The sequence below is a fragment of the Lepidochelys olivacea genome (assembly GCF_965140295.1).
Source record: "Lepidochelys olivacea isolate rLepOli2 genome assembly, chromosome: 13".
NCBI classification, from domain to species: Eukaryota; Metazoa; Chordata; order Testudines; family Cheloniidae; genus Lepidochelys; species Lepidochelys olivacea.
This window is the reverse complement of record NC_140423.1, coordinates 38,171,936-38,195,701: the sequence shown is the minus strand read 5'-3', so window position 1 is coordinate 38,195,701 and position 23,766 is coordinate 38,171,936. Positions and strand designations below refer to the sequence as shown.

The 23,766-nt window shown below is 69.1% G+C and overlaps 2 protein-coding genes across 3 annotated transcripts; one reads left to right on the top strand and one right to left on the bottom strand.

The window, feature by feature from the left end:
• Positions 1 to 387: 387 nt before the first annotated feature.
• Positions 388 to 3,421, bottom strand: PSME2 (proteasome activator subunit 2). Its single transcript, XM_084645875.1, has 11 exons — positions 3,304 to 3,421; positions 2,539 to 2,571; positions 2,383 to 2,445; positions 2,056 to 2,145; positions 1,923 to 1,965; positions 1,738 to 1,835; positions 1,473 to 1,541; positions 1,313 to 1,380; positions 1,020 to 1,074; positions 859 to 945; positions 388 to 554 (listed from the first exon to the last, which is right to left on the bottom strand). Exons 1-11 carry the CDS (start codon positions 3,349 to 3,351, stop codon positions 474 to 476), a joined length of 735 nt encoding a protein of 244 aa, XP_084502001.1. The 5' UTR covers positions 3,352 to 3,421; the 3' UTR covers positions 388 to 473.
• A 13-nt stretch (positions 3,422 to 3,434) lies between these two features.
• RNF31 (ring finger protein 31) lies at positions 3,435 to 23,397 on the top strand. Of its 2 annotated transcripts, XM_084645870.1 has the most exons (23): positions 3,435 to 3,475; positions 4,141 to 4,192; positions 6,193 to 6,398; positions 6,936 to 7,082; positions 7,834 to 7,989; positions 8,434 to 8,487; positions 8,655 to 8,721; positions 9,077 to 9,260; positions 11,832 to 12,162; positions 12,838 to 13,065; positions 13,400 to 13,654; positions 15,112 to 15,294; positions 16,593 to 16,817; positions 17,146 to 17,319; positions 17,949 to 18,047; positions 18,371 to 18,460; positions 18,675 to 18,789; positions 19,728 to 19,846; positions 20,648 to 20,761; positions 20,912 to 20,969; positions 21,624 to 21,777; positions 22,586 to 22,754; positions 22,946 to 23,397. In XM_084645870.1, exons 3-23 carry the CDS (start codon positions 6,201 to 6,203, stop codon positions 22,997 to 22,999), a joined length of 3,174 nt encoding a protein of 1,057 aa, XP_084501996.1. In that variant the 5' UTR covers positions 3,435 to 3,475; positions 4,141 to 4,192; positions 6,193 to 6,200; the 3' UTR covers positions 23,000 to 23,397. The 2 variants fall into 2 exon arrangements, with proteins under 2 accessions (XP_084501996.1, XP_084501997.1); XM_084645871.1 differs by lacking the exon at positions 3,435 to 3,475 and having other exon boundaries at positions 21,681 to 21,777.
• The last annotated feature ends 369 nt before the right edge of the window (positions 23,398 to 23,766 follow it).

Here is a 23,766-nt window from a genome sequence, read left to right as displayed (position 1 = left end):
CAGCCCGGGGAAAACGGGGAGGGGGGGGCAGTGCTCCCGGCGCAGCGGAGGGATGACGAGGCCCTACCCGTGATGCCCCGGGGCACAGATGCGACTCGAAGGAAGGGGCATGGTGCTTTACCCACAGTGCCCCGGGGGCCGAGAGCGGGGGGGGGGCCGTGCCCCACAGTGCCCCGGGGGGGGGGCCGTGCCCCACAGTGCCCCGGGGGCCGAGAGCCGGGGGGGGGCGTGCCCCACAGTGCCCCGGGGGCCGAGAGCGGGGGGGGGCGTGCCCCACAGTGGCCCGTGCCCCACAGTGCCCCAGGGGCCAAGAGCCAGGGGGCCCGTGTCCCACAGTGCCCCATGCCCACAGTACCCCGGGGGCCAAACACCAGCACAGGAGGCAGGTTCTGGGGGAGCTGTTTATTTGCAGTCTGGTTCCAGCCCCTCCCCCGCCAGGGGGCAGGACTTGGGGGGCAGGCACCCTGGGCCCCTCAGTACATGGACGGCTTCTCCTCGCCCTTGGGGTTTGTCAGCTTCTCCAGGTTCTGGGTGAGGATGTGATACAGCTCGGCCTGGTGGGTGGGTGGGGGGGGGGACAAAAGAGAGGAGCTGGAGGGGGGCAGAGAAACTCCCCACTGAACCAAACCCCTTCCCATCGGAGCCCCCCCAGCCCTCACTGAGAGCCCCACAGAACCACACACCCCCCCAGGACCCCTCTCCGTTCCCTGCCCCCCTGAGCCCTCACTGAGACCCGCCACAGAACCACACCCCTCCCAGGACCCCTCTCCATTCCCTGCCCCCCCCAGCCCTCACTGAGACCCCCACAGAACCACACCCCCCCAGGTCCCCTCCCCATTCCCAGCCCCCCATACTCACGTAGAAGCCCCGAATGTCCAGCACCATGGTCCGGATCTCCCCATACACTGCTTCGTCCCGCTCGTGGACCAGAGTCCGGTAATCCATCTGGGGGCAGGGGATGCTAGTTAGCCTGGCTGGGGGCACTGCTGTGGGGAAGCTCACAGCCCCTGATCACTTACCACATGGGTCTCCTTCGAAGCCTTTGCCACAGCATCTCCACGCTCAGAGAAATATCTGGGGGTGGAGAGAGAGAGAGAGAGAGAGAGTGGGCCCAGATCATTACCCATGGTGCCCTGGGGCACAGACGCCCATGGGAAGGGCATTACCCACAGTGACCTGGGGCACCTGTGTGGAGCATGTAGGCATGGAAGCCAATGTAAGCAATTACCTACCATGCCCTGAGGCAGAGACATGGTTGGGGGGGGGTGACCCACAATGCCCTGGGGCAGAGATGAGGGAGGGCAAAACTCACTTGGAAATGGCTGTCTGGAAGCCCTCGACCTTGGTCTTGATGGCTGTCACCCGCTCCAGCACCTTCTCCTGCGGGGGGGAAGATTGGGGTGAGATTGGGGTGCCTGCAGAGGGGGGACCAGCAGAGGGGGGACTGAGAGGGGGGACTGAGAGGGCCTTACCTGAATGGCCACCCCAAAATCGTTCCCGTCCTCAATTCTGGGGATCAGGTGATGGATCCAGGTGATGACCTGGGGACAGAGAGACAGTGAGAGGGGGCCAGGGCACTAGTAAGGGGAAGCTCGCAGCCCTGGCATCCCCCGCCCGTTGGGGGCATCATTGCAGGGAAGCTCCGAGCCCTGGGGGCACTGCTGAGGGGAAGCTCCCAGCCCTGGCATCCCCCACCCATTGTGGGCACTGCTGCGGGGGATGGGTTGGGGGGCTCACCAAAACACATTTCTCCTTCAGCTCCCGCACCTCCGGCTTGACCCGGCCCAGCAGCGTCACCATGGCCTCGTTGCCCTTCAGGTAGCCACACTTGGGAGCTGGGGGGGGGGAGAACAGGAGGTGAGTCCACACCCCAAATCCTTTCCCCCCAAATCCTGCCCCCCCAAAACCTCCCCAAAACTCACCCTCCTTCTTCTCCTCCTTATCCGTCTCCATGTTAGTCGAGTCCTGGGGGGGGCGAATGGGACAGGAAACGGGTCAGCCCCTCACCAGCGGGGTGTGGCGTGATGCGGGGGAGGGGGTTACCCCAAAACTCACCTCATCCTCATCCTTGGGGGGTGGGTCGGGGATGGGGATATCCAGGGGAGCCCGGAGCGTGGAGAGATCCTTGATGTTCAACGAATCCTCCTGCAGTGACAGCAAAGTTACCTGTGGGGGGCGCTCTCCCAGCAGAAGGGGGGCCCCAGTAGTGTGAGGGCCAACCTGGGGGGCACTGACAGTGTGAGGGGGGACCCCAGGGTGGGATGTGGAGGGATCCCACCAGGGGGCTCTGGGGGCTCAGAGGGCTGTTGGAGGGTCCCATCTCAGGGGGTACTAACAGAGCATGGGAGAGTCTGGGGGTGCACAGGGAGGGGGAGTTCTTACCTTCAGGAATTTGTCCAGTTGAAAGATTTTTTGGGGTAAAAATGTCGACAGGAATTGCTCAGCCTGGGTGGGGGGAAGAGAGAGGGGTCACAGGGGGTATTTGGGGGGCAGTTAGTCCCAGTGAGGGGCAGTTAATCATGAGGGGGGCAGATTTACCTCCTTGAAGAGAGATTCCCTGAAGAGCTCGACCTAAAAACACAGAGAGGACAGGAAAAGGCAGCTGAGTCTGGGGGGGGTCACGGCCCCGAACACTGGGCTCAAGTCCCCTGCCGACCCCCCTCCCCCTGGCACGGCGCCCCCCTCGCCCCACAGTACCCCTGTCGGCCCCCTCCCCCTGCCCCATGGCACAGTGCCCCTGCTGGCCCCGTGCCCCACAGCCAACTGGGCCCTTCTCCCTGCCCCTCGGCGCCCCCTGCTAACCCCCCTCCCCACAGCACAGAGCCCCCTGGGGATTCACCCTCCCCACGGCAAGTGCCCCTGCTGGCCCCATGCCCCACAGCCAGCTAGGCCCTTCTTGCCCCTTGGCGCCCCCTGCCGACCCCCCTTCCCATGGCACGGCGCCCCCTGGTGACTCCCCCTGCCCCATGGCACAGTGCCCCTGCTGGCCCCGTGCCCCACAGCCAGCTAGGCCCTTCTCCTTGCCCCTCGGCGCCCCCTGCCGACCCCCCTCCCCACAGCACCTGCGCCGGCCCCCTCCCGCAGCACGTGGCCGGCTCGGGGATTCCCCGGGGGAAGCGGAAGGGGGATCCCCGGGGGTGATGCACGAGTTATGGGGTCCTGGGGGACCGGTTTCCATCCCTCTCCTTTGCACCCCCGATCTCACCGCCCCCCCGTTGCACCCCCGATCTCACCGCACCCCCGATCTCGCTGCACCCCGATCTCACCGCCCCCCCGCTACACCCCACATCTAGGGGTCTCCACCTGCTGGCGGGACTCCCCGCTGACTTTCACAGCGCAGGCCTTGGCCATGGTCCGGGTCCGTCTGTCCCCGGAGCCCGGCTCTGACCCCTTTCGATTTCACTTCGCCCGGCCCGCCCCCCGGCCCGCCCCGGCCCGCCCCCTGCCGGCCCTGCCCCTCACTGCCAGCCTTGGGGTACCCTGAGACCCCCTGTCCCCCCCGACCGCCCTCTGCCGGCCCTGACCCGCACTGCCAGCCCTACTCCCTTATCCTCCACTCCCTGCCCCCTACCAGCCCTGCCGCCCTACCCCCACTCCCTGCCCCCTACCGTCCCCTGACAGCCTTGGGATCCCCCTGAGAGCCTGTTGTCACCCCACTGCGAGTCCTGCCCTCCCCTGCCGGCCCCCACCACCCTTGAGGTCCCCCTGACACCTCCCTGCCCCCACTCCGAGTCCCGGGGTCCCCACTGCCAGCCCTGTCCCCCACTCACAGACCTGCTCCCCTGCCGCGCCTGCCCCCCATTGCCAGCCCCGGGAATCCCCACAGCCAGCTTCAGAGTCCCCCTACTTCCCCCCCCGCCAACCTTGGGCCCCCCCCAAGACCCTCACTGCCCCCACTCCCAGATCTGCCCCCTTACCGTCCCCCCCCGCCAGCCTTCCGGCCCTGGGCCCCCCACTGCCCTCGCATCCTGTGCCCCCTACCGGCCTTGAGCCCCACTGCCCCCCTCTCCCAGCCCTGGGTCCCCCGGCTACCCTCACTGTCCCAACTGCAAGACCTGCCAACCTGCCCCCCTGCCGCCCCCCTACCGGCCCGCGGGCCTCCCTGCCGCCCCCCCATCAGCTGTTTCTCTTTCTCTTCAGTCCCCAGCGCGCTGCTTCCGCGAGTTCTCGGCCGGGCCCCGCCCGCTGAAGGGTGAGAACCCCCGCGCCGGCCCCCCTGCAGCCCCCGACTCGTCCTCCGGCCCCCCCCGACCCCACCCCAGGCTCCCCCTAGGCCGACCCCAGGCCCCTCCCGCCGGCCCCCTGCACCCCCCGCCGACCCCACTGCTTCCCCCGACCCCTTCCCCGGCCCCCCTTCACCCTCCCCACCCATCCCAGGCTTACCCTGCACCCGCCTTCCCCCCCCCGCGACTCGCCCCAGGGCCCACCCTGCACTCCCCGCCCCCTGCACCTCCAGCAGCCGCTCGGGCCCCCCCCCCGCGCCAGGTCCGCCCCCCGGCATCCCTGGGGCTTTGGGGGACTGGGGGACAGGGGGACAGGGCTGATGTCGTGGGGTGGGGGATCACGGTATGGGGCGGGGGGCTGGCCAGGGAAGACTGGGGGGTACGGGGGAGCTGGCCAATGGGATCTGGGTATGGGAGGCTGGCTCGGGATATCAGGGTACAGTGGGGGGCTGGCTGGGGGGTATTGGAGTATGGGGGAGTGCGGGTTGCGGAATCAAGGTACAGCGGTGGCTGGCTGGGGGATATCGGGGTACAGTAGGAGGCTGGCTGGGGGATATCGGGGTAAGGTGGGGGCGGGTTGGGGATATGGGTGTATGGGGGGCTGGTTGCAGGAATCAGGGTATGGGTGGGGGTGGGTTGGGGGAATCAGGGTACAGTGGAAGGCTGGCTGGGAATATGGGGGTACAGGGGATCGGTTGCAGGGATCATGATATGGCTGGGGGATATCGGGGTACGGGGGGTTGGTTGCAGGGATCGGGGTACAGGGGCCGGCTGGGGGATATCGGGGTATGGGGGGTTGGTTGCAGGGATCGGGGTATGGAAGGGCTGGCCGGGGGATATCGGGGTATGGGTGAAGGCTGGCTGGGGATATGGAGGTCCGGGGGGGCTGGTTGCAGGAAGTGGGGTACAGGGGCCGGCTGGGGGATATCGGGGTATGGGGGGTTGGTTGCAGGGATCGGGGTATGGAAGGGCTGGCCGGGGGATATCGGGGTATGGGTGAAGGCTGGCTGGGGATATGGAGGTCCGGGGGGGGGGCTGGTTGCAGGAAGTGGGGTACAGGGGCTGGCCGGGGGATATCGGGGTATGGGGGGTTGGTTGCAGGGATCGGGGTATGGAAGGGCCGGCTGGGGGATATCGGGGTATGGGGGGCTGGTTGCAGGGATCGGGGTATGGAAGGGCTGGTCGGGGGATATCGGGGTATGGGGGAAGGCTGGCTGGGGATATGGAGGTCCGGGGGGGGGGGCTGGTTGCAGGAAGCAGGGTACAGGGGCCGGCTGGGGGATATCGGGGTACGGGGGGTTGGTTGCAGGGATCGGGGTACAGGGGCTGGCTGGGGATATCAGGGTATGGGGGGCTGGTTGCAGGGATCGGGGTATGGAAGGGCTGGCCGGGGGATATCGGGGTATGGGGGGCTGGTTGCAGGGATCGGGGTATGGAAGGGCTGGCCGGGGGATATCGGGGTTTGGGGGGCTGGTTGCAGGGATCGGGGTATGGAAGGGCTGGCCGGGGGATATCGGGGTATGGGTGAAGGCTGGCTGGGGATATGGAGGTCCGGGGGGCGGGCTGGTTGCAGGAAGCGGGGTACAGGGGCCGGCTGGGGGATATCGGGGTATGGGGGGTTGGTTGCAGGGATCGGGGTACAGGGGCTGGCTGGGGATATCAGGGTGTGGGGGGCTGGTTGCAGGGATCGGGGTATGGAAGGGCTGGCCGGGGGATATCGGGGTATGGGTTAAGGCTGGCTGGGGATATGGAGGTCCGGTGGGGGGCTGGTTGCAGGAAGCGGGGTACAGGGGCCGGCTGGGGGATATCGGGGTACGGGGGGCTGGTTGCAGAGATCGGGGTATGGAAGGGCTGGCCGGGGGATATCGGGGTATGGGGAAGGCTGGCTGGGGATATGGAGGTCCGGGGGGCGCTGGTTGCAGGAAGCGGGGTATGGGGGTCAGCGAGTTAACCCTTCGCTCTCCCCCAGGCCAGGTCATGGCGCAGGCACCTCCTCCCCTCGGGGAGCCCCAGTTCCTGCAGCTGCGGGAGGAGCTGGTGCGGGCCCTGGCCCAGAGCCCGGGGGACCTGCACCCCGAGACTGTCCAGCAGCTGGTTGAGGCTCCCCTGCCCCTCCACGTCAAGTACCGGGAGATCGACGCCCAGGGCATCCTCCACGCCAACATGCAGGGGCAGGTAGCGCTGGGCTGCGGGGAGGGTGTTATGGGGGGCAGATGTGGGGGGAGTCAGTGGTGGGGCTGGGGAGTGGAGGGGGTGTTGGGGGGCAGATGGAGGGCATGGAGGAGTTGGGGGGCAGGCATGGGGTGCTGGGGAGGGGAGGAGCCACTGGGGACAGATGTGGGGAGTTAGGGGGCTGGGAAGGGGAGGGGGAAGTCCTGTTGGGGGCAGGAATGAGGGGCTGGGGAGCAGGCATTGGGGGCAGATGGCAGGTGGGGGGAGTTGGGGGTAGGGCTGGGGGGCTGGGAAGGGGAGGGGGCATTGAAGGCACTGAAGAGGGTCAGCGGCAGTGGGGCTGGGAGGGGGATTGGGGTTGAAAAAGGGGGACTGGGGGAGGGGCAGAGTGGGGGTGGGGGAGGGATTGGGGGCTCTGGGTGGGAGCAGAGGGGCAGAATTGGGGATCCTGGTGGGAGGGGAGTTGGGGGGGCTGTGGAGGAAATGGGGGGCAGGGTATCTGCTCTGGGGTGCCCCTCATGCGCCCCCGTCACCCCCTAGCCCCCGGCCTGCCTGCGAACCATCTCCACAGCCCTCAACATTCTGGAGAAATATGGGCGCAACCTGCTGAACCCCCTGAAACCCCGCTTTTGGCGCGGGGTCAAGTTCAACAACCCCGTCTTCCGCAGCACGGTCGACGCCATCCAGGTGAGACCCCGGCCCCGGAACCCACCCCTAGTGCCCTCTGAATCTCCCCAGCCCCTGAGCCCCCCGGGCCCCATATCGCCAAGTCCCTGAGCCCCCAGAACCACCCTGGCTCCTGAACCCCCCGCCCCCAGATCACCCAGCTACACTGAACCCCCCAGCCCCTGAAACCCCTCGGATCACCCAGCCCCCCCGAACTGCAATACCCAACAACCTTGTCGTCTTCAGCATAGATGAAGCCAGGTGAGACCCCCCAAATCCCACATTCTGGTCTGCTGAACTGCCCAACTCCTGAACCCCACTCACTCCCTGTACCCCAGTATCCAACAACCCCATCTTCTGCAGCACGGTCAACACCATACAAGTGAGACCCCAAGTCTCCCAGCCCCACGGGTACCGACACCCTCGCCCCCCACAAATCTCCCAGCCCCACGGGTACCGACACCCCCGGCCCCACAAATCTCCCAGCCCCCCAGGTACTGACACCCCAACACCCCCAATCTCCCAGCCCCCAGTTACCAACACCCTAGTTACGCCCCAGCCCCCAGGTACCCACCCGCCGGTCACCCCCGAACACCCCCATATCTCCCAGCCCCCCAGGTACCCACCCACCGGTCACCCCCCAGCCCCTCCATATCTCCCAGCCCCCCAGGTATCCCCCCACCTGTCCGCCCCCAGCCGCCCCATATCTCCCAGCTTCCAGGTACTCACCCACCGGTCCCCCCAGCCCCGGTGCTAACGCGGCTCCCCGCAGGGCGGGCGGGACGTGCTCCGGCTCTATGGCTACACGGAACAGCAGTCGGACGGGCTGAGCTTCGCCGAGGGGCTGGAGGAGCCGGACGCCCGGCGTGTGGCCTCTGTCACCGTGGACGTGGTCCTGCTGCGGGCCGAGCTCAACCTGCTGCTCTCGGTAGGGGGTGCTGGGGGGCAGGGAGCAGGGTGGGGGCTGAGCAGGGAGCCATGGGGCAGGGAGCGGGGTGGGTGCTGAGCAGGGGACGCTGTGGGGCAGGGAGTGGGGGGGCTGAGCAGGGGGTGCCATGGGGCAAGGAGTGGGGTGGGGGCTGAGTAGGGGGTGCCGTGGGGCAGGGAGTGGGGTGGGGGCTAAGTAGGGGGAGCAGGGGACACCGTGGGGCAGGGAGTGGGGGGGCTGAGCAGGGGGTGCCGTGGGGCAAGGAGTGGGGTGGGGGCTGAGTAGGGGGTGCCGTGGGGCAGGGAGTGGGGTGGGGGCTGAGTAGGGGGAGCAGGGGACACCGTGGGGCAGGGAGCGGGGTGGGGGCTGAGCAGGGGGTGCTGTGGGGTAGGGCGAGGGGGGGCAGGGCGGAGGCTGAGTCTCATTGTGGCTTTTCTATTTCAGAACAATCACCCGAACCCCGATATCCTGCAGGGAATGCTGCAGGGGGGGCAAGAGGTGAGGGGGGCAGGTGGAAGAGGGTCTGGGGGAGGCAGGGGTGGGATGGAAGGGGGTTGGGGGCTGGGGCAGGGCTGGGGGAGATGGGGTCGGGGGCTGGGGCAGGGCTGGGGGGTCGGGTGGATCGAGGGGGTCGGCTGGGCCTGTCACCCCTTCGTCTCTTCCAGGTGACCCTGATCCCGGACTCGGTGCCCATCCACGACACAGCGCCCCCCGGAGCCCTGCCCCAGACAGGTGCGTGCCACAGGGAGCTCTCGCTGTGGGGAGAGCGTGGGGGGAGCTGTGGGGCTGAGGACTGGGGGTACCGTGGGGCACGGGGGCACTGGCTGTGGAGACAGCGTGGGGGGTGGTGTGGGGAGTGGGGGGCTGGGGAGTGGGGGCGCTGTGGGACACGGGGCTCTGCTGTGGAGGGCGCTGTGGGGTCGGGAACGGAGGAGCTGGGGGGGCACTTGGGAGAGTGCAGGGGCACTGTGGGGCTGAGGAGTGGGGGTGCTGTGAGGCAGGGCGGTGGGGACTGGGAGCGAGGGAGCACTGGCTGGAGGGCATGGGGGGCCGTGCTATGGGGTGATCCCTCTCTCCTGCCCCACAGGGCCGGCCCCCCCGGCCACCTGCCTGCTGTGTGGGCTGGAGCTAGCATCCCTGCTCTGCCCCGAATGCAACCAGAGCCTCTGCCCTGAATGTGACCGTCTCTTCCACAAGCACCCAGCCCGGGCCCAGCACCGGCGCCTGTCCGTGGGGGAGCCAGGCTTGGGGGCCGGGCCCCCTGCACAGAGGTAACGCGGATCCCCTTGAACTACCCCACCCCCAGGTATTGGAGGCCCTCACCCTGAGCCCCCAGGATACGGGGACCCCCTGAACCCTGTTCTGCCCCATATAATGGGCCCCCTCTGTGACCCCCTGAGCCCCCCAGGACTTGGGTACCCCCTGAACCCTGTCCTACCCCCAGGCAATACATGAATTACCATTACAAATGAATTGAAAGATTTCTTTTCTCTTTAACACCCAAACTGCAAAATAAACAAATGACCGTTCAGACTGAAATCCCAGGAAATAAAACCTGAAATAAATTGAAACTAAAACTAAAAATCACATCTTTGCCCTACTACTAAGGAAAAGGCCCCCAAAGTGTTATTTCAATGAAAGCCGGACCTAAAAAAGGACATTTCAGACGCTTTCAATGTTACTAAACAAAGAAGAAAAAACAAAACCCCCACAAGATCAGGTGAATTACAATTCAAAAAGAAACCAAGAGAAATTAAATATTAAATTGAAAATCAAAATAAAAAATGTCCATGTTTGACGAATGTTTCATAACAGCTTTGCTGTAAAGCGCCGTGTGTCCGAAGCGAACCAGACCCTCGCCCCGCGGTTAATCAAAGGGAAGTTTTCCGTCCTTGGCTTCCCTTCTTTGCTCTCTCGTGAAGAAAGACAATGGTCAAATACTCGAATGGCTGAACAGTAACCTCGGGAGAAACAACAAACGAAACACAAATTCATTGGGAAATAAAACGCCGAGTGCACGAATTCGATTCAACATTCAATACCAGAAAAGAGTCAATTGAAAATAGAAATGAAAAGTGTCCAGTTTAAAACCCAGGGTTTAATATTCATGAATAAAAGGAAGGAAAACGCCCCCGACCCCCCGAATGGGTGACTCGAACACGGGTGCCAGTTTTCCAGGCTAGGTTTTCAATTAAACGTCCAAATCCCGGGAGGCCGACGGGCGTGGCACCGGGGGGACCCAGCACCGGGGGGACCTCCCAGCTGCCCGCACCCCAACATGTCAAGTCCATGACAGGGACCCTGCTCGCCCGCGGAGTCCAGCTCCATTCGGACAACAGGGCCCTCGGTTCGGGGGACCCCCTGCCTGACCCCAGTCCCCCCTTCCCCAGGTTTTAGGGACCCCCCAGACGGTTGTGACCCCCAACCCCCCAATCTCATTTCCAGGGCTCCCGGCCCTTTAAAACCCCAGAGGATTCTGGAATGTTCCATTCGGTTGCCAGGAGAGGGCGACAGTTGCCCCAGAGCATTATGGGTCCTTGTTTGGGCTGGGCCAGGGGAGAGCAGAGGTGGGGGAGGGGAGGGGGTGTCACAGGGGATGTTGGGGGCAGTGGGGATTGGGCTTGCAGGAATGGGGGTTCAGTGCCGATTTGGGGTGTAGGGTGAGGCTGTGGGGTGCGGTGGGGATTTGGGTGCAGGGTGGGGGCAGTGGGGATTTGGGGGTGCAGGGTGGAGACAGTGGGGGGCTGTAAGGATTGGGGTGCAGGAATGGGGGTTCAGTGCCGATTTGGGGTGCAGGGTGAGGCTGTGGGGTGCGGTGGGGATTCGGGGTGCAGGGTGGGGGCAGTGGGGGGCTGTGAGGATTGGGCTTGCAGGAATGGGGGTTCAGTGCAGATTTGGGGTGCAGGGTGAGGCTGTGGGGGCAGTGGGGATTTGGGGGTGCAGGGTGGAGACAGTGGGGGGCTGTAAGGATTGGGCTTGCAGGAATGGGGGTTCAGTGCAGATTTGGGGTGCAGGGTGAGGCTGTGGGGTGCGGTGGGGATTTGGGTGCAGGGTGGGGGCAGTGGGGATTTGGGGGTGCAGGGTGGAGACAGTGGGGGGCTGTAAGGATTGGGCTTGCAGGAATGGGGGTTCAGTGCAGATTTGGGGTGCAGGGTGAGGCTGTGGGGTGCGGTGGGGATTTGGGTGCAGGGTGGGGGCAGTGGGGATTTGGGGGTGCAGGGTGGAGACAGTGGGGGCTGTAAGGATTGGGCTTGCAGGAATGGGGGTTCAGTGCAGATTTGGGGTGCAGGGTGAGGCTGTGGGGTGCGGTGGGGATTTGGGTGCAGGGTGGGGGCAGTGGGGATTTGGGGGTGCAGGGTGGAGACAGTGGGGGGCTGTAAGGATTGGGCGTGCAGGAATGGGGGTTCAGTGCAGATTTGGGGTGCAGGGTGAGGCTGTGGGGTGCGGTGGGGATTTGGGTGCAGGGTGGAGACAGTGGGGGGCTGTAAGGATTGGGGTGCAGGAATGGGGGTTCAGTGCAGATTTGGGGTGCAGGGTGAGGCTGTGGGGTGCGGTGGGGATTTGGGTGCAGGGTGGGGGCAGTGGGGATTTGGGGGTGCAGGGTGGAGACAGTGGGGGGCTGTAAGGATTGGGGTGCAGGAATGGGGGTTCAGTGCCGATTTGGGGTGCAGGGTGAAGCTGTGGGGTGCGGTGGGGATTTGGGGTGCAGGGTGGGGGCAGTGGGGGGCTGTGAGGATTGGGGTACAGGAATGGAGGGCTGTGGGTTCAGGGTGGGGGCATGGGGAGATCTGTGGGGATTTGGGGGGCCCTACCCATCTCTTCCCCCCCTTCTCTCTCCCCAGCTTGTCTATGGTGCCATCGGAGCCCCCGGTCGCCCGCCCGGCCCTGCCCCCCAAGCCGCGCCTGCCCTGGCGCTGTGCCGCCTGCCGTGCCCCCAACGAGGCGCGGGCCGTGCTATGCATGGGATGTGACCGGCCCCGCGGCTGCCCCACACCCCCCAACCTCCCGCCCGAGGGGGACCCCCCCCGTGGGGCCTGGGCCTGCCAGACCTGCACCTTCCTCAACCCTGGCCCCACCGTGCTATGTGCCATGTGTGAGCGCCCCCGGCTGGCCGGCCGGCCCGGTGCCCCCGACCCCCAGCTTCCCCTGGATGGCCCTCCGGTGCCCACACAGGTAAGAGGGCGGTGCCCCTCGCTCCCGACCCGCAGCCCCCGCTGGGCCTGGCGTCCCCCCCAGGTGCCCCTCGCTCCCGACCCGCAGCCCCCCGCTGGTCCTGGCCTCCCCCCCCCCCCGGAACCCCTCTCTCCCGACACGCAGCCCCCCGCTGGGCCTCGCCTCCCCCCCCCAGTGCCCCTCGCTCCCGACACGCAGCCCCCCGCTGGGCCTCGCCTCCCCCCCCCAGTGCCCCTCGCTCCCGACACGCAGCCCCCCCGCTGGGCCTCGCCTCCCCCCCCCGGTGCCCCTCGCTCCCGACCCGCAGCCCCCCGCTGGGCCTGGCCTCCCCCCCCCCCGGAACCCCTCTCTCCCGACACGCAGCCCCCCGCTGGGCCTCGCCTCCCCCCCCCGGAGCCCCTCGCTCCCGACACGCAGCCCCCCCGCTGGGCCTCGCCTCCCCCCCCCCGGTGCCCCTCGCTCCCGACCCGCAGCCCCCCGCTGGGCCTGGCCTCCCCCCCCCCCCGGAACCCCTCTCTCCCGACACGCAGCCCCCCGCTGGGCCTCGCCTCCCCCCCCCGGTGCCCCTCGCTCCCGACACGCAGCCCCCCGCTGGGCCTGGCCTCCCCCCCCCCCCAGTGCCCCTCGCTCCCGACCCGCAGCCCCCGCCCTCCATTAACCACTTGCTCCCTGCAGGCCGAGGGGGCCCCGGGCTGGCAGTGTGAACACTGCACCTTCTGGAACCAGCTGCCTGGGCGGGTGTGTGAGGTTTGTAACCGGACCAGCCAGCTTGGGGGCCCCCCCCAAGAAGAGAAGGGACTACGGCGTCCGGGCAAGCCCCACTCCCTGTCACCAGAAGAAGTGGAGCGTCGGCGGCAGGAGAAGCTGCGAGAGGATGGGATGAAGCTGGTGGCCATGATCCGGGTGAGTGGCCCCACCCCCTTTCCATAGGCCCCTCCCCCTGCCCTTGAAAAAAATCTGTAGACCCTACCCTGTCCCTGAATTGCCTTGAAGCTCCTCCCCCTCTTGTGCCCGTCTCCTGTGCAGGCCCCTCCCCTTCTGTGCACAGACCAACCCAACTCTTCCCTTTCCATCATCGGGGACGGAGCCAGCCGGAAACCCCCTCTGACCCCGCCCTCTCCCCAGGAGGCGGGGCTCTCTCTGACCCCGCCCTCTCCCCAGGAGGCGGGGCTCTCTCTGACCCCGCCCTCTCCCAGCAGAGGAGGCGGGGCTCTCTCTGACCCCGCCCTCTCCCCAGGAGGCGGAGCTGGCGGGGGTGCCCCCGGAGGAAGTGGGGGCGGCGCTGCGGTACTCGGGGACGGAGCTACCCCTGCCCTGGCTGCGCTCGGAGCTGCCCGCAGTGCTGGACGCGGTGGTGGAACAGGCTACGGAGCGGGGGGCGGGTCCCGAGCTGGGCGCCATCACCCAGCAGGAGGCTCGAGCTGCCTGGACCCAGAGCCAGGGTGACCTGGACGAGGCCGTGAGCCGCTGCCTGAGCGCCCGGCGCAGCAAGGTGGGGGCGGAGCTTGGGTGGGAGGGGAGGAGCAGAACTTGTGGGGCAGGGAGGGGCTTGTAGGGGAGGAGCGGGACCTGGGGAGGTGAGGGGTGGGTCCTTGGAGGGGGAAAGGGTTCTGAGGCAGGGGAAGGGGAGGGCTTGAGGGGCGGGGCCTGGGAGCAGTGCGGCTTGTGGGGAGGGGTGGGGCCTGGGAGCAGTGGGGTGGGGTGGGGCCTGGGAGCAGTTCAGCTTGTGGGGAGGGGCGGGGCCTGGGAGCAGTGGGGAGGGGCGGGGCCTGGGAGCAGTGCGGCTTGTGGGGAGGGGCGGGGCCTGAGAGCAGTGGGGAGGGGCGGGGCCTGGGAGCAGTGCGGCTTGTGGGGAGGGGCGGGGCCTGGGAGCAGTGCGGCTTGTGGGGAGGGGCGGGGCCTGGGGGCAGTGGGGAGGGACAGGGCCTGGGAGCAATGCAGCTTGTGGGGAGGGGCGGGGCCTGGGAGCAGTGGGGAGGGGCGGGGCCTGGGAGCAGTGCGGCTTGTGGGGAGGGGCGGGGCCTGGGAGCAGTGGGGAGGGGCGGGGCCTGGGAGCAGTGGGGAGGGGCGGGGCCTGGGAGCAGTGCGGCTTGTGGGGAGGGGCGGGGCCTGGGAGCAGTGCGGCTTGTGGGGAGGGGCGGGGCCTGGGAGCAGTGCGACTTGTGGGGAGGGGCGGGGCCTGGGAGCAGTGGGGAGGGGCGGGGCCTGGGAGCAGTGCGGCTTGTGGGGAGGGGCGGGGCCTGGGAGCAGTGGGGAGGGGCGGGGCCTGGGAGCAGTGCGGCTTGTGGGGAGGGGCGGGGCCTGGGAGCAGTGAGGAGGGGCGGGGCCTGGGAGCAGTGGGGAGGGGCGGGGCCTGGGAGCAGTGCGGCTTGTGGGGAGGGGCGGGGCCTGGGAGCAGTGAGGAGGGGCGGGGCCTGGGAGCAGTGGGGTGGGGCGGGGCCTGGGAGCAGTGAGGAGGGGCGGGGCCTGGGAGCAGTGGGGTGGGGCGGGGCCTGGGAGCAGTGCGGCTTGTGGGGAGGGGCGGGGCCTGGGAGCAGTGGGGAGGGGCGGGGCCTGGGAGCAGTGGGGAGGGGCGGGGCCTGGGAGCAGTGGGGAGGGGCGGGGCCTGGGAGCAGTGCGGCTTGTGGGGAGGGGCGGGGCCTGGGAGCAGTGGGGAGGGGCGGGGCCTGGGAGCAGTGCGGCTTGTGGGGAGGGGCGGGGCCTGGGAGCAGTGGGGAGGGGCGGGGCCTGGGAGCAGTGCGGCTTGTGGGGAGGGGCGGGGCCTGGGAGCAGTGGGGAGGGGCGGGGCCTGGGAGCAGTGCGGCTTGTGGGGAGGGGCGGGGCCTGGGAGCAGTGGGGAGGGGCGGGGCCTGGGAGCAGTGGGGTGGGGCGGGGCCTGGGAGCAGTGCGGCTTGTGGGGAGGGCCGGGGCCCAGGGCCGTGTCCGGGGTCCCATCTCTCCCCCCTGCAGGTGCGGGAGCTGGCAGCGCTGGGGTTCGGAGAGCGGGGGCCGGTGCTGCAGGCGCTCTACCAGAACGGGGGCGACCTGGGGGGGGCCCTGATGGAGCTGCAGCGCCTCCAGCTGGAGCCGTTCCACCGGCGCATGTGGGAGCCGGCCGAGCCCGAGATCGACTTCCACGCGCCTGACCGGCAGGTCAGAGCCGGGGATGGGGGGATCTGGGGGAAGTCTGGGGGTGGGAGCGAGGGGGGAACCAAGGGCCGTGGGGGGCCATGGGGGCTGCGGGCGGGGGGAAGCAGGGGACACTGGGGGGCCATGGGGGCTGCAGGTGGGGGCGAAGCAGGAGGCATGGGGGGGCCATGGGGGATGCGGGCGGGGGGAAGCAGAGGACATGGGGTGCCATGCGGGCTGCGGGCGGGGGGGAAGCAGGGGGCACGGGTGGGCCATGGGGGCTGCGGGCAGGGGGGAAGCAGGGGCCGTGGGGGGGCTATGCAGGCTGCGGGCAGGGGGGAAGCAGGGGGCACGGGTGGGCCATGGGGGCCACGGGTGGGGGGAAGCGGGGGCCGTGGGGGGCCACGGGCGGGGGGAAGCGGGGGCCATGGGGGCCACGGGCGGGGGGAAGCGGGGGCCGTGGGGGGCCATGGGCGGGGGGAAGCGGGGGCCGTGGGGGGCCACGGGCGGGGGGAAGCGGGGGCCGTGGGGGGCCACGGGCGGGGGGAAGCGGGGGCCGTGGGGGCCACGGGCGGGGGGAAGCGGGGGCCGTGGGGGCCACGGGCGGGGGGAAGCGGGGGCTGTGGGGGCCACGGGCGGGGGGAAGCGGGGGCCGTGGGGGGCCATGGGCGGGGGGAAGCGGGGGCTGTGGGGGGCCGTGGGGGCTGCGGGCGGGGGGAAGCAGGGGACACTGGGGGGCCATGGGGGCTGCAGGTGGGGGCGAAGCAGGAGGCATGGGGGGGCCATGGGGGATGCGGGCGGGGGGAAGCAGAGGACATGGGGTGCCATGCGGGCTGCGGGCGGGGGGGAAGCAGGGGGCACGGGTGGGCCATGGGGGCTGCGGGCAGGGGGGAAGCAGGGGCCGTGGGGGGGCTATGCAGGCTGCGGGCAGGGGGGAAGCAGGGGGCACGGGTGGGCCATGGGGGCCACGGGTGGGGGGAAGCGGGGGCCGTGGGGGGCCACGGGCGGGGGGAAGCGGGGGCCATGGGGGCCACGGGCGGGGGGAAGCGGGGGCCGTGGGGGGCCACGGGCGGGGGGAAGCGGGGGCCGTGGGGGGCCACGGGCGGGGGGAAGCGGGGGCCGTGGGGGGCCACGGGCGGGGGGAAGCGGGGGCCGTGGGGGGCCACGGGCGGGGGGAAGCGGGGGCCGTGGGGGGCCATGGGCGGGGGGAAGCGGGGGCTGTGGGGGGCCGTGGGGGCTGCGGGCGGGGGGAAGCGGGGGCTGTGGGGGCCACGGGCGGGGGGAAGCGGGGGCCGTGGGGTGCTGACTCCCTCTCCCCCCAGGCCCTGCTGCGGCGGTTGCTGGCCTCGCTGGGGCTGCCCAGCTGGGGGCGGGCGGAGCTGGTGCTGTCGCTGGTGCGGGAGCAGGAGGCGGCGGGGGGCCGGGGGGGGCGGGCGGCCTTGGCCGACATCGTGGACGCCGTGCGGGCCTCCCCCGACCGCGACTTCATCAAACGCCTGCTCAACTGGGAGTGCGCCGTGTGCGGCTGGGCCCTGCCCCGCAACCAGGTACCCCCCCCGCCGGGCGCTGCACCCCCCCCACCGGGCACTGCACCCCCCCGCCGGCCAGGCCGAACCCCCCGCCGGGCGCTGCACCCCCCCGCCGGGCATCGATTCCCAGCCCCTGTCTGACCCGCAGCCCCCCCAGACGAGTCCCCAGATTTGTGTCCCCTGCCGGATGCATCCCCCCCAGACATGTGTCCCCCCCCACAACTCATCTCCCCTGAGGGGCTGATTCCCGGCCCCGTCTGACCCGCGGCCCCCCCAGACGAGTCCCCAGATGCCGCCCCCCCCACATCCCCCCCAGCCGGCCCCATCTGACCTGCGTCCCCCCCAGATGCAGTCGCTGACGTCCTGCGAATGCACCATCTGCCCCGACTGCTTCGCGCAGCATTTCACCATCGCCGTGAAGGAGAAACACATCACGGACCTGGTGTGTCCGGCCTGCGACGCGCCCGACCTGAGCGAGGAGACCGAGGTGCTGGGCTACTTCTCCACGCTGGACATCCAGGTACCGCCCCCGATCCTCCCCGGGGCCCCCCGATCCTCCCCGGGGCCCCCCGATCCTCCCCTGATCCTCCCTGAGCCCCCCACACCCCCGAATCCCTGACCCGAGCTGCTGGGCTGCTTCTCCACGCTGGACATCCAGGTACTGAGCCCCACAATCCTCCGGGGGCCCCCGAACCTCCCTGAGCCCCCCCGAATCCCTGACCCGAGCTGCTGGGCTGCTTCTCCAGGCTGGACGTCCAGGTACTGAGCCCCACAATCCTCCGGGGGCCCCCGAACCTCCCTGAGCCCCCCCGAATCCCTGACCCAAGCTGCTGGGCTGCTTCTCCAGGCTGGACGTCCAGGTACCAGCTCCCTGGAGCCCCCTAAACCCCCAGCCCCGCCAAATCCGATGGACATGCAGGTTCCAGGGGACTCCAAAACCCACTCCCACCCCCTAGTCCCCCTGAACCCCCACAGCTGTGGCCCTCATGCCCAGGTATTGGGGTGACCCTGCGCCCCAGCCACACACGCCCCCTGGCGTGAGCCCCATTCCATGCCTGGGAGCCCCCCTGCACCCAGCCTGGGGGTGGGGCACCCCCAAAAGACAGGGGAGCCCCAGAAAGCCTGGCTCACCCCTCCCCCACCCCCCAGCTCCGTGAGTGCCTGGACCCCGAGACCTACGAACTGTTCAGCAAGAAGCTGACGGAGCGCGAGCTCATGCGGGACCCCAAGTTCCAGTGGTGCACCCATGTGAGTGGGCGGGGCCCCAGGGCCGGGGGCGGGGCCAAGCCAGAACGCTGCTGGGGGGCTGAGTGCCAGGGCTGGGCTGGAACTCTGGGGGTGGGACCAGTGGACAAGGGTGGGGGCTGGGGGCACAGGGTAGGGTGGGCTTGGTGGTGGGGGGAAGAGGAGGACATATGTGGCAGGGGAGGGGCAGGATTCTGGGGGGTCTCTCGGGGGGGCTGTGGGGGTCTCTTGGTGCGCATCTGCGGGGGAGTCTCTGGGGGAGGCTGTGGGGGGGTTTCTCAGGGGATTGTGGGGGTCTCTCTGTCTCACCCCCCCCTTCCCCCCAGTGCTCGTTCGGGTTCATCTACGAGTCGGAGCAGGCGGCCGCCCAGTGTCCCCAGTGCAACCAGAGCTTCTGCGTCCACTGCAAGCGCGCGGTGAGGGGGCTGCGGGGGGGGCGGAGCCGGGCCCGGGGGGGGGGACGCTGACAAGGGGCAGAAGCTCCAGTGTCGGGTAGTTCCGCAGGCTCTGGGGGGCAGGGTAGGCAGAGTGGCGGGGCATGGGCATGGAGGAGCGGGGGGGACTGTGTGGGTGGTGGGGGGGCCCTCCAAGACCACGTTGACCCCCCCACGTCTCTTCCCCCCCCCCCAGTGGGAGCCACAGCACCAGGGTCTGTCGTGCCAGGAGTTCCAGGAGTGGAAGAGAACCAACGACCCCCAGTACCAGGCGCAGGGGCTGGCAGTATACCTGCAGGAGAACGGGATCGGTGAGCCCCCCTGTCTCCCCCACAGCCCCCCACCCGCCCCCTGCCCCCCAGTACCAGGCCCTCCGCATCCCCCCCACAGCCCCCCCACCCGCCCCCTGCCCCCCAGTACCAGGCGCAGGGGCTGGCGATGTACCTGCAGGAGAACGGGATCGGTGAGCCCCCCTGTCTCCCCCACAGCCCCCCACCCGCCCCCTGCCCCCCAGTACCAGGCCCTCCGCATCCCCCCCACAGCCCCCCAACCCGCCCCCTGCCCCCCAGTACCAGGCGCAGGGGCTGGCAGTATACCTGCAGGAGAACGGGATCGGTGAGCCCCCCTGTCTCCCCCACAGCCCCCCACCCGCCCCCTGCCCCACAGCCCCCCAACCCGCCCCCTGCCCCCCAGTACCAGGCGCAGGGGCTGGCGGTGTACCTGCAGGAGAACGGGATCGGTGAGCCCCCCTGTCTCCCCCACAGCCCCCCACCCGCCCCCTGCCCCCCAGTACCAGGCCCTCCGCATCCCCCCCACATCCCCCCAACCCGCCCCCTGCCCCCCAGTACCAGGCGCAGGGGCTGGCGGTGTACCTGCAGGAGAACGGGATCGGTGAGCCCCCCTGTCCCCCCCACAGCCCCCCACCCGCCCCCTGCCCCCCAGTACCAGGCCCTCCGCATCCCCCCCACAGCCCCCCACCCGCCCCCTGCCCCCCAGTACCAGGCCCTCCGCATCCCCCCCACAGCCCCCCACCCGCCCCCTGCCCCCCAGTACCAGGCGCAGGGGCTGGCAGTATACCTGCATGAGAACGGGATCGGTGAGCCCCCTGTCCCCCGCACACACTCCAAGCCTCCCTGCTCTTTGGCTCCCTCTCCCGGTCTCCCCCCCGGGGGCTGCTGGGTTGGGGGGCGGCTCCTGCCCCCCGCTTGACCTCCCCCACCTCTCTCTCTCTCTCTCTCTCTCTCGCCAGCATGCCCCAAGTGCAAGTTCCCGTACGCGCTGGCCCGGGGGGGCTGCATGCACTTCCAGTGCTCCCAGTGCCGGCACCACTTCTGCAGCGGCTGCTACGGGGCCTTTCACACCAAGAACGTGAGGGGGCGGGGGGCTGGGGGGTGGGGGGTGCTGTGGGGTTATCAGGTGGCGTGTTCTGTTGGGGGTTGTGATGGGGTGCGGGTGTTGGGTTGGTGGTTGGGTGTGGGGCTGTCAGGGGTTGTGAGGGGGACGGGGTTTGTGTTGTAGGGTTGTTGGGTGGGGTGCTGTGAGGGTGTAGGGTTTGTTGCTGGGTGTTGGCTTGGGATGGGGGGTGTGGTGCAGGGTTGTGGGGCACGGGTGTTGCGTTGGTTGTTGGGTGTGGGGCTGTCGGGGGTTGTGGGGGGAAAGGGTTGTGTTACATTGTGGGGATGCGGGGGGATGGGGTTGTGGTGTGGGGCTGTCGGGGGACATGGGGGTTGTGCTGTTTAGCAGTGCAGGGCTGTCAGGGAGGCGGGGCTGTCGGGGGGGCAGAGGGTTGTGTAGCAGTGTGGGGCTGTCAGGCAGGTGGGGGGTTGTGTAGCAGGGGGGACTGTCGGGGGGCTGTGTAGCGGTGTGGGGCTGTCGGGGAGGTGGGGGGCCGGGCTGTCGGGGGAGGCGGGGGGCTGGTGGGGGGCTGGCGGGGGGTGGGGAGCTGGCGGGGGGGCAGAGGGTTGTGTAGCAGTGTGGGGCTGTCAGGCAGGTGGGGGGTTGTGTAGCAGGGGGGACTGTCGGGGGGCTGTGTAGCGGTGTGGGGCTGTCGGGGAGGTGGGGGGCCGGGCTGTCGGGGGAGGCGGGGGGCTGGTGGGGGGCTGGCGGGGGTGGGGGGCTGTCAGGGGGGAGGGGGGTTGTGCTGTTGTGTAGCTGTGTCTCCCCCCCCAGAAATGCCCGGTGCCCTCGTGCCCGGTTCGCCAGTCCTTGCACGGGCACCACCCCCGCGACTGCCTCTTCTACCTGCGCGACTGGGACGTGGGGCGGCTGCAGCACCTCCTGCAGGTCGGGGGGCGCAGGGGGATCCGGGGCGGGGGGTGGGCCCTGAGGGGGGTTGGGGGGATCCAGGGGCAGGGGTGATGGGGGGGAGCTGGGGGTTGGGGGGGTGACCATTGGGGGGCAACTGTGGGACTCACTCTTGACCCCCCCCCCCAGGATAACAGCGTTGTCTTCAACACGGAGCCCCCCACTGGGACCCGCCCGGCGCCTGGAGGTGAGAGCAGGGGATTGTGGGTAACTGGGCAATTATGGGTAACTGGGCTATGGGCCCCTGGGTAGGGGCTTGTGGGTAACGAGATGAGATCGCCCCCCCCGGGCAGGGGCTTGTGGGTAACCAGGTGAGATCCCCCCCCCCCCGGGCAGGGAGTTGTGGGTAACCAGGTGAGATCGCTCCCCCCCCGGGCAGGGAGTTGTGGGTAACCAGGTGAGATTACCCCCCCGGGCAGGGAGTTGTGGGTAACCAGGTGAGATCCCCCCCCCCCCCGGGCAGGGAGTTGTGGGTAACCAGGTGAGATCCCCCCCCCCCGGGCAGGGAGTTGTGGGTAACCAGGTGAGATCGCCCCCGCCCTCGGGCAGGGGCTTGTGGGTACCTTGGCAGAGTTCGGCCCCTGGGCAGGTGGTTTTGGGTAACCAGGTGGGTTCGCCCCCTCCCCCCAGGCAGGGGATTGTGGGTAACCAGGTGAGATTACCCCCCCGGGCAGGGAGTTGTGGGTAACCAGGTGAGATCCCCCCCCGGGCAGGGAGTTGTGGGTAACCAGGTGAGATCGCCCCCCCCCCCCCCGGGCAGGGAGTTGTGGGTACCTTGACAGAGTTCGGCCCCTGGGCAGGTGGTTTTGGCTAACCAGGTGGGTTCGCCCCCTCCCCCCAGGCAGGGGATTGTGGGTAGCCGGGGCGCTGGTGTTACCCATCATGCCGTGCGTGCCAGGTGGGTGCCGCGTGATGGAGCAGAAGGAGACGCTGGCCGGGCTGCGGGACGAGGCCTGCGGGAAGGAGACACCCCCCGGCTATGCCGGCCTCTGCCAGTGAGTGGGGGGGGCTGTGGGGCATTCGGGTGGTCTGGAGGGCTGGAGTGGAGAGGGGTTATGTGGGAGACTGGGGGGCTTGGGAGATCGGGAGGACTAGGGATGTGGGGGCTGGTGGCTGGGGGGACACGTGGGGCAGTGGTAGGTGAGGGAGCTGGGGGTGCCAGCAGGGGTGCTGGGGGATCTTGGGGAACGCGGGGGGCTGACCCCCGTCCCCGCTAGGGCGCACTACAAGGAGTTCCTTGTGAGCCTGATCAATGCCCAGGCGCTGGGGGGACGTCTGGAACGCAGAGGGATCTGGGGAGGACGTGGGGGGATCTGGGGGGGACACGGGGGGTGAGCACCGGCTGACCCCTAGGGTGCACTACAAGGAGTCCCTGGTGAGCCTGATCAACGCCCGGGCGCTGGGGGGATGCGGGGGGCGGTGGGACGGCACTGGGGGATGTGGGGGGGGAGGCGGGGGGATCTGGGGGGGATACGGGGGGTGAGTGCCGGCTGACCTCCGTCCCCCCCTAGAGCGCACTACAAGGAGTCCCTGGTGAGCCTGATCAACGCCCGGGCGCTGGAGGGACGTGTGGGGCGCTGGGGGATCTGGGGGGGAGGCAGGGGGATCTGGGGGGGGACACGGGGGGCGAGCGCCGGCTGACCTCCGCTCCCCCTAGAGCGCACTACAAGGAGTACCTGGTGAGCCTGACCAACGCCCGGGCGCTGGAGGGACGTGTGGGGCGCTGGGGGATCTGGGGGGGAGGCGGGGGGATCTGGGGGGGGACACGGGGGGCGAACGCCGGCTGACCTCCACCCCCCCTAGAGCGCACTACAAGGAGTACCTGGTGAGCCTGATCAACGCCCGGGCGCTGGACCCTGCCCGGCTCTACTCCCTGCCTGAGCTGGAGACCGTCTATCGGCGCCACCAGGGGGCGCTGCCCCCCCGGCCCCCCGGGGAGCCCGAGGACACCTACCACGGGCGTCTGCTGCAGGTACCAGCCCCACGGGGTGGGGGGGCCTAGGGAGCTCAGCAGGGACCCCAGGGGAAATTATGGGGGGCTGAGGTCTGGGGGGCGGGGAGGCGATACCCCTGAAGGGAGGAGCCAGGGGCACAGGCTGGGTGGCTGGGAATCTTGGGGGGCTAATGGGGCGACCCCCTCACTCTCCTCTCTGCCCCCCACAGAAGCTGATGGACGAGGTGCCCCTGGGCCCCAAGATCTTGCGGCAGCGGCAGTGACCCCCCCGGACGGACGGGGGCGGGGGGCTGGGCTGGAAGATTCGAGAAGATGCTGCTGTGCAGGGAGGGGAGCACTGAGGGGTGATTGGGGGGATGATTAGATTTTTGGGGATCCCAGCACCCCAGAATCTGATTTTGGGGGTCATGTGAGAACACCTCTATCCTGAACCCCAACCAAGACCTAAGGGACCTCAAAATAGCTACCAGTGGGGTCCCTGACTGGGGGCCCTGATCCCCCAAATTCAGGGGTTATCTGACATTGGAGTGGGGGCACCGATTTGGGAACTCTGTGCAGCTCAGAATATTGGGGTTCAAGCCCTTTGGGGTAACATGATTCACGGGATTTGGGGGTTCAGGGGACAGAACATTGGAAGACCCAATAAAACAGCCTGATCAAAGCATGAATCTCAGCTTCTTCATGCAGCAACAGGTACCCCACAAGTGCCCTGACTCAGCCCCCCAAAAATGCCCAACCTGACCAATAGCCCCCCCAAACTAACCGTACCCCCAACCCTGACTTAGCCCCCTGGAACCAGTCCTGCCCCCACTGCCAGCCAACGGCCCCCCACACACTGTCTAGCATCCAAGTTTCACCAGCAGCACCCCAAAACTAGATCGGCCCCCAATTCTGACCCCCACCCATTTGCAAGCCCAGCACTGCCGGTGCCCCTCACGCCCGAGCCCCTCACTACCGACCTGCTGCCCCACTGCCCCCCCGATACCCCAGCCCTGCCCCCCCGCCCTGCCGGTGCCCCTCACTCCTGACC

What these genes read in the sequence shown, in the direction of transcription:
- PSME2 (XM_084645875.1), bottom strand. Translation starts at nt 3,351, where the DNA reads ATGGCCAAGGCCTGCGCTGTGAAAGTCAGCGGGGAGTCCCGCCAGCAG. An exon ending in GCGGGGAGTCCCGCCAGCAG is followed by an intron (nt 2,572 to 3,303) that starts GTGGAGACCCCT and finishes CTGTGTTTTTAG; the next exon opens with GTCGAGCTCTTCAGGGAATC. An exon ending in TTCCAGACAGCCATTTCCAA is followed by an intron (nt 1,075 to 1,312) that starts GTGAGTTTTGCC and finishes CTCCACCCCCAG; the next exon opens with ATATTTCTCTGAGCGTGGAG.
- RNF31 (XM_084645870.1), top strand. Translation starts at nt 6,201, where the DNA reads ATGGCGCAGGCACCTCCTCCCCTCGGGGAGCCCCAGTTCCTGCAGCTG. An exon ending in GCCCTCCGGTGCCCACACAG is followed by an intron (nt 12,163 to 12,837) that starts GTAAGAGGGCGG and finishes TGCTCCCTGCAG; the next exon opens with GCCGAGGGGGCCCCGGGCTG. An exon ending in TGAGCGCCCGGCGCAGCAAG is followed by an intron (nt 13,655 to 15,111) that starts GTGGGGGCGGAG and finishes TCCCCCCTGCAG; the next exon opens with GTGCGGGAGCTGGCAGCGCT.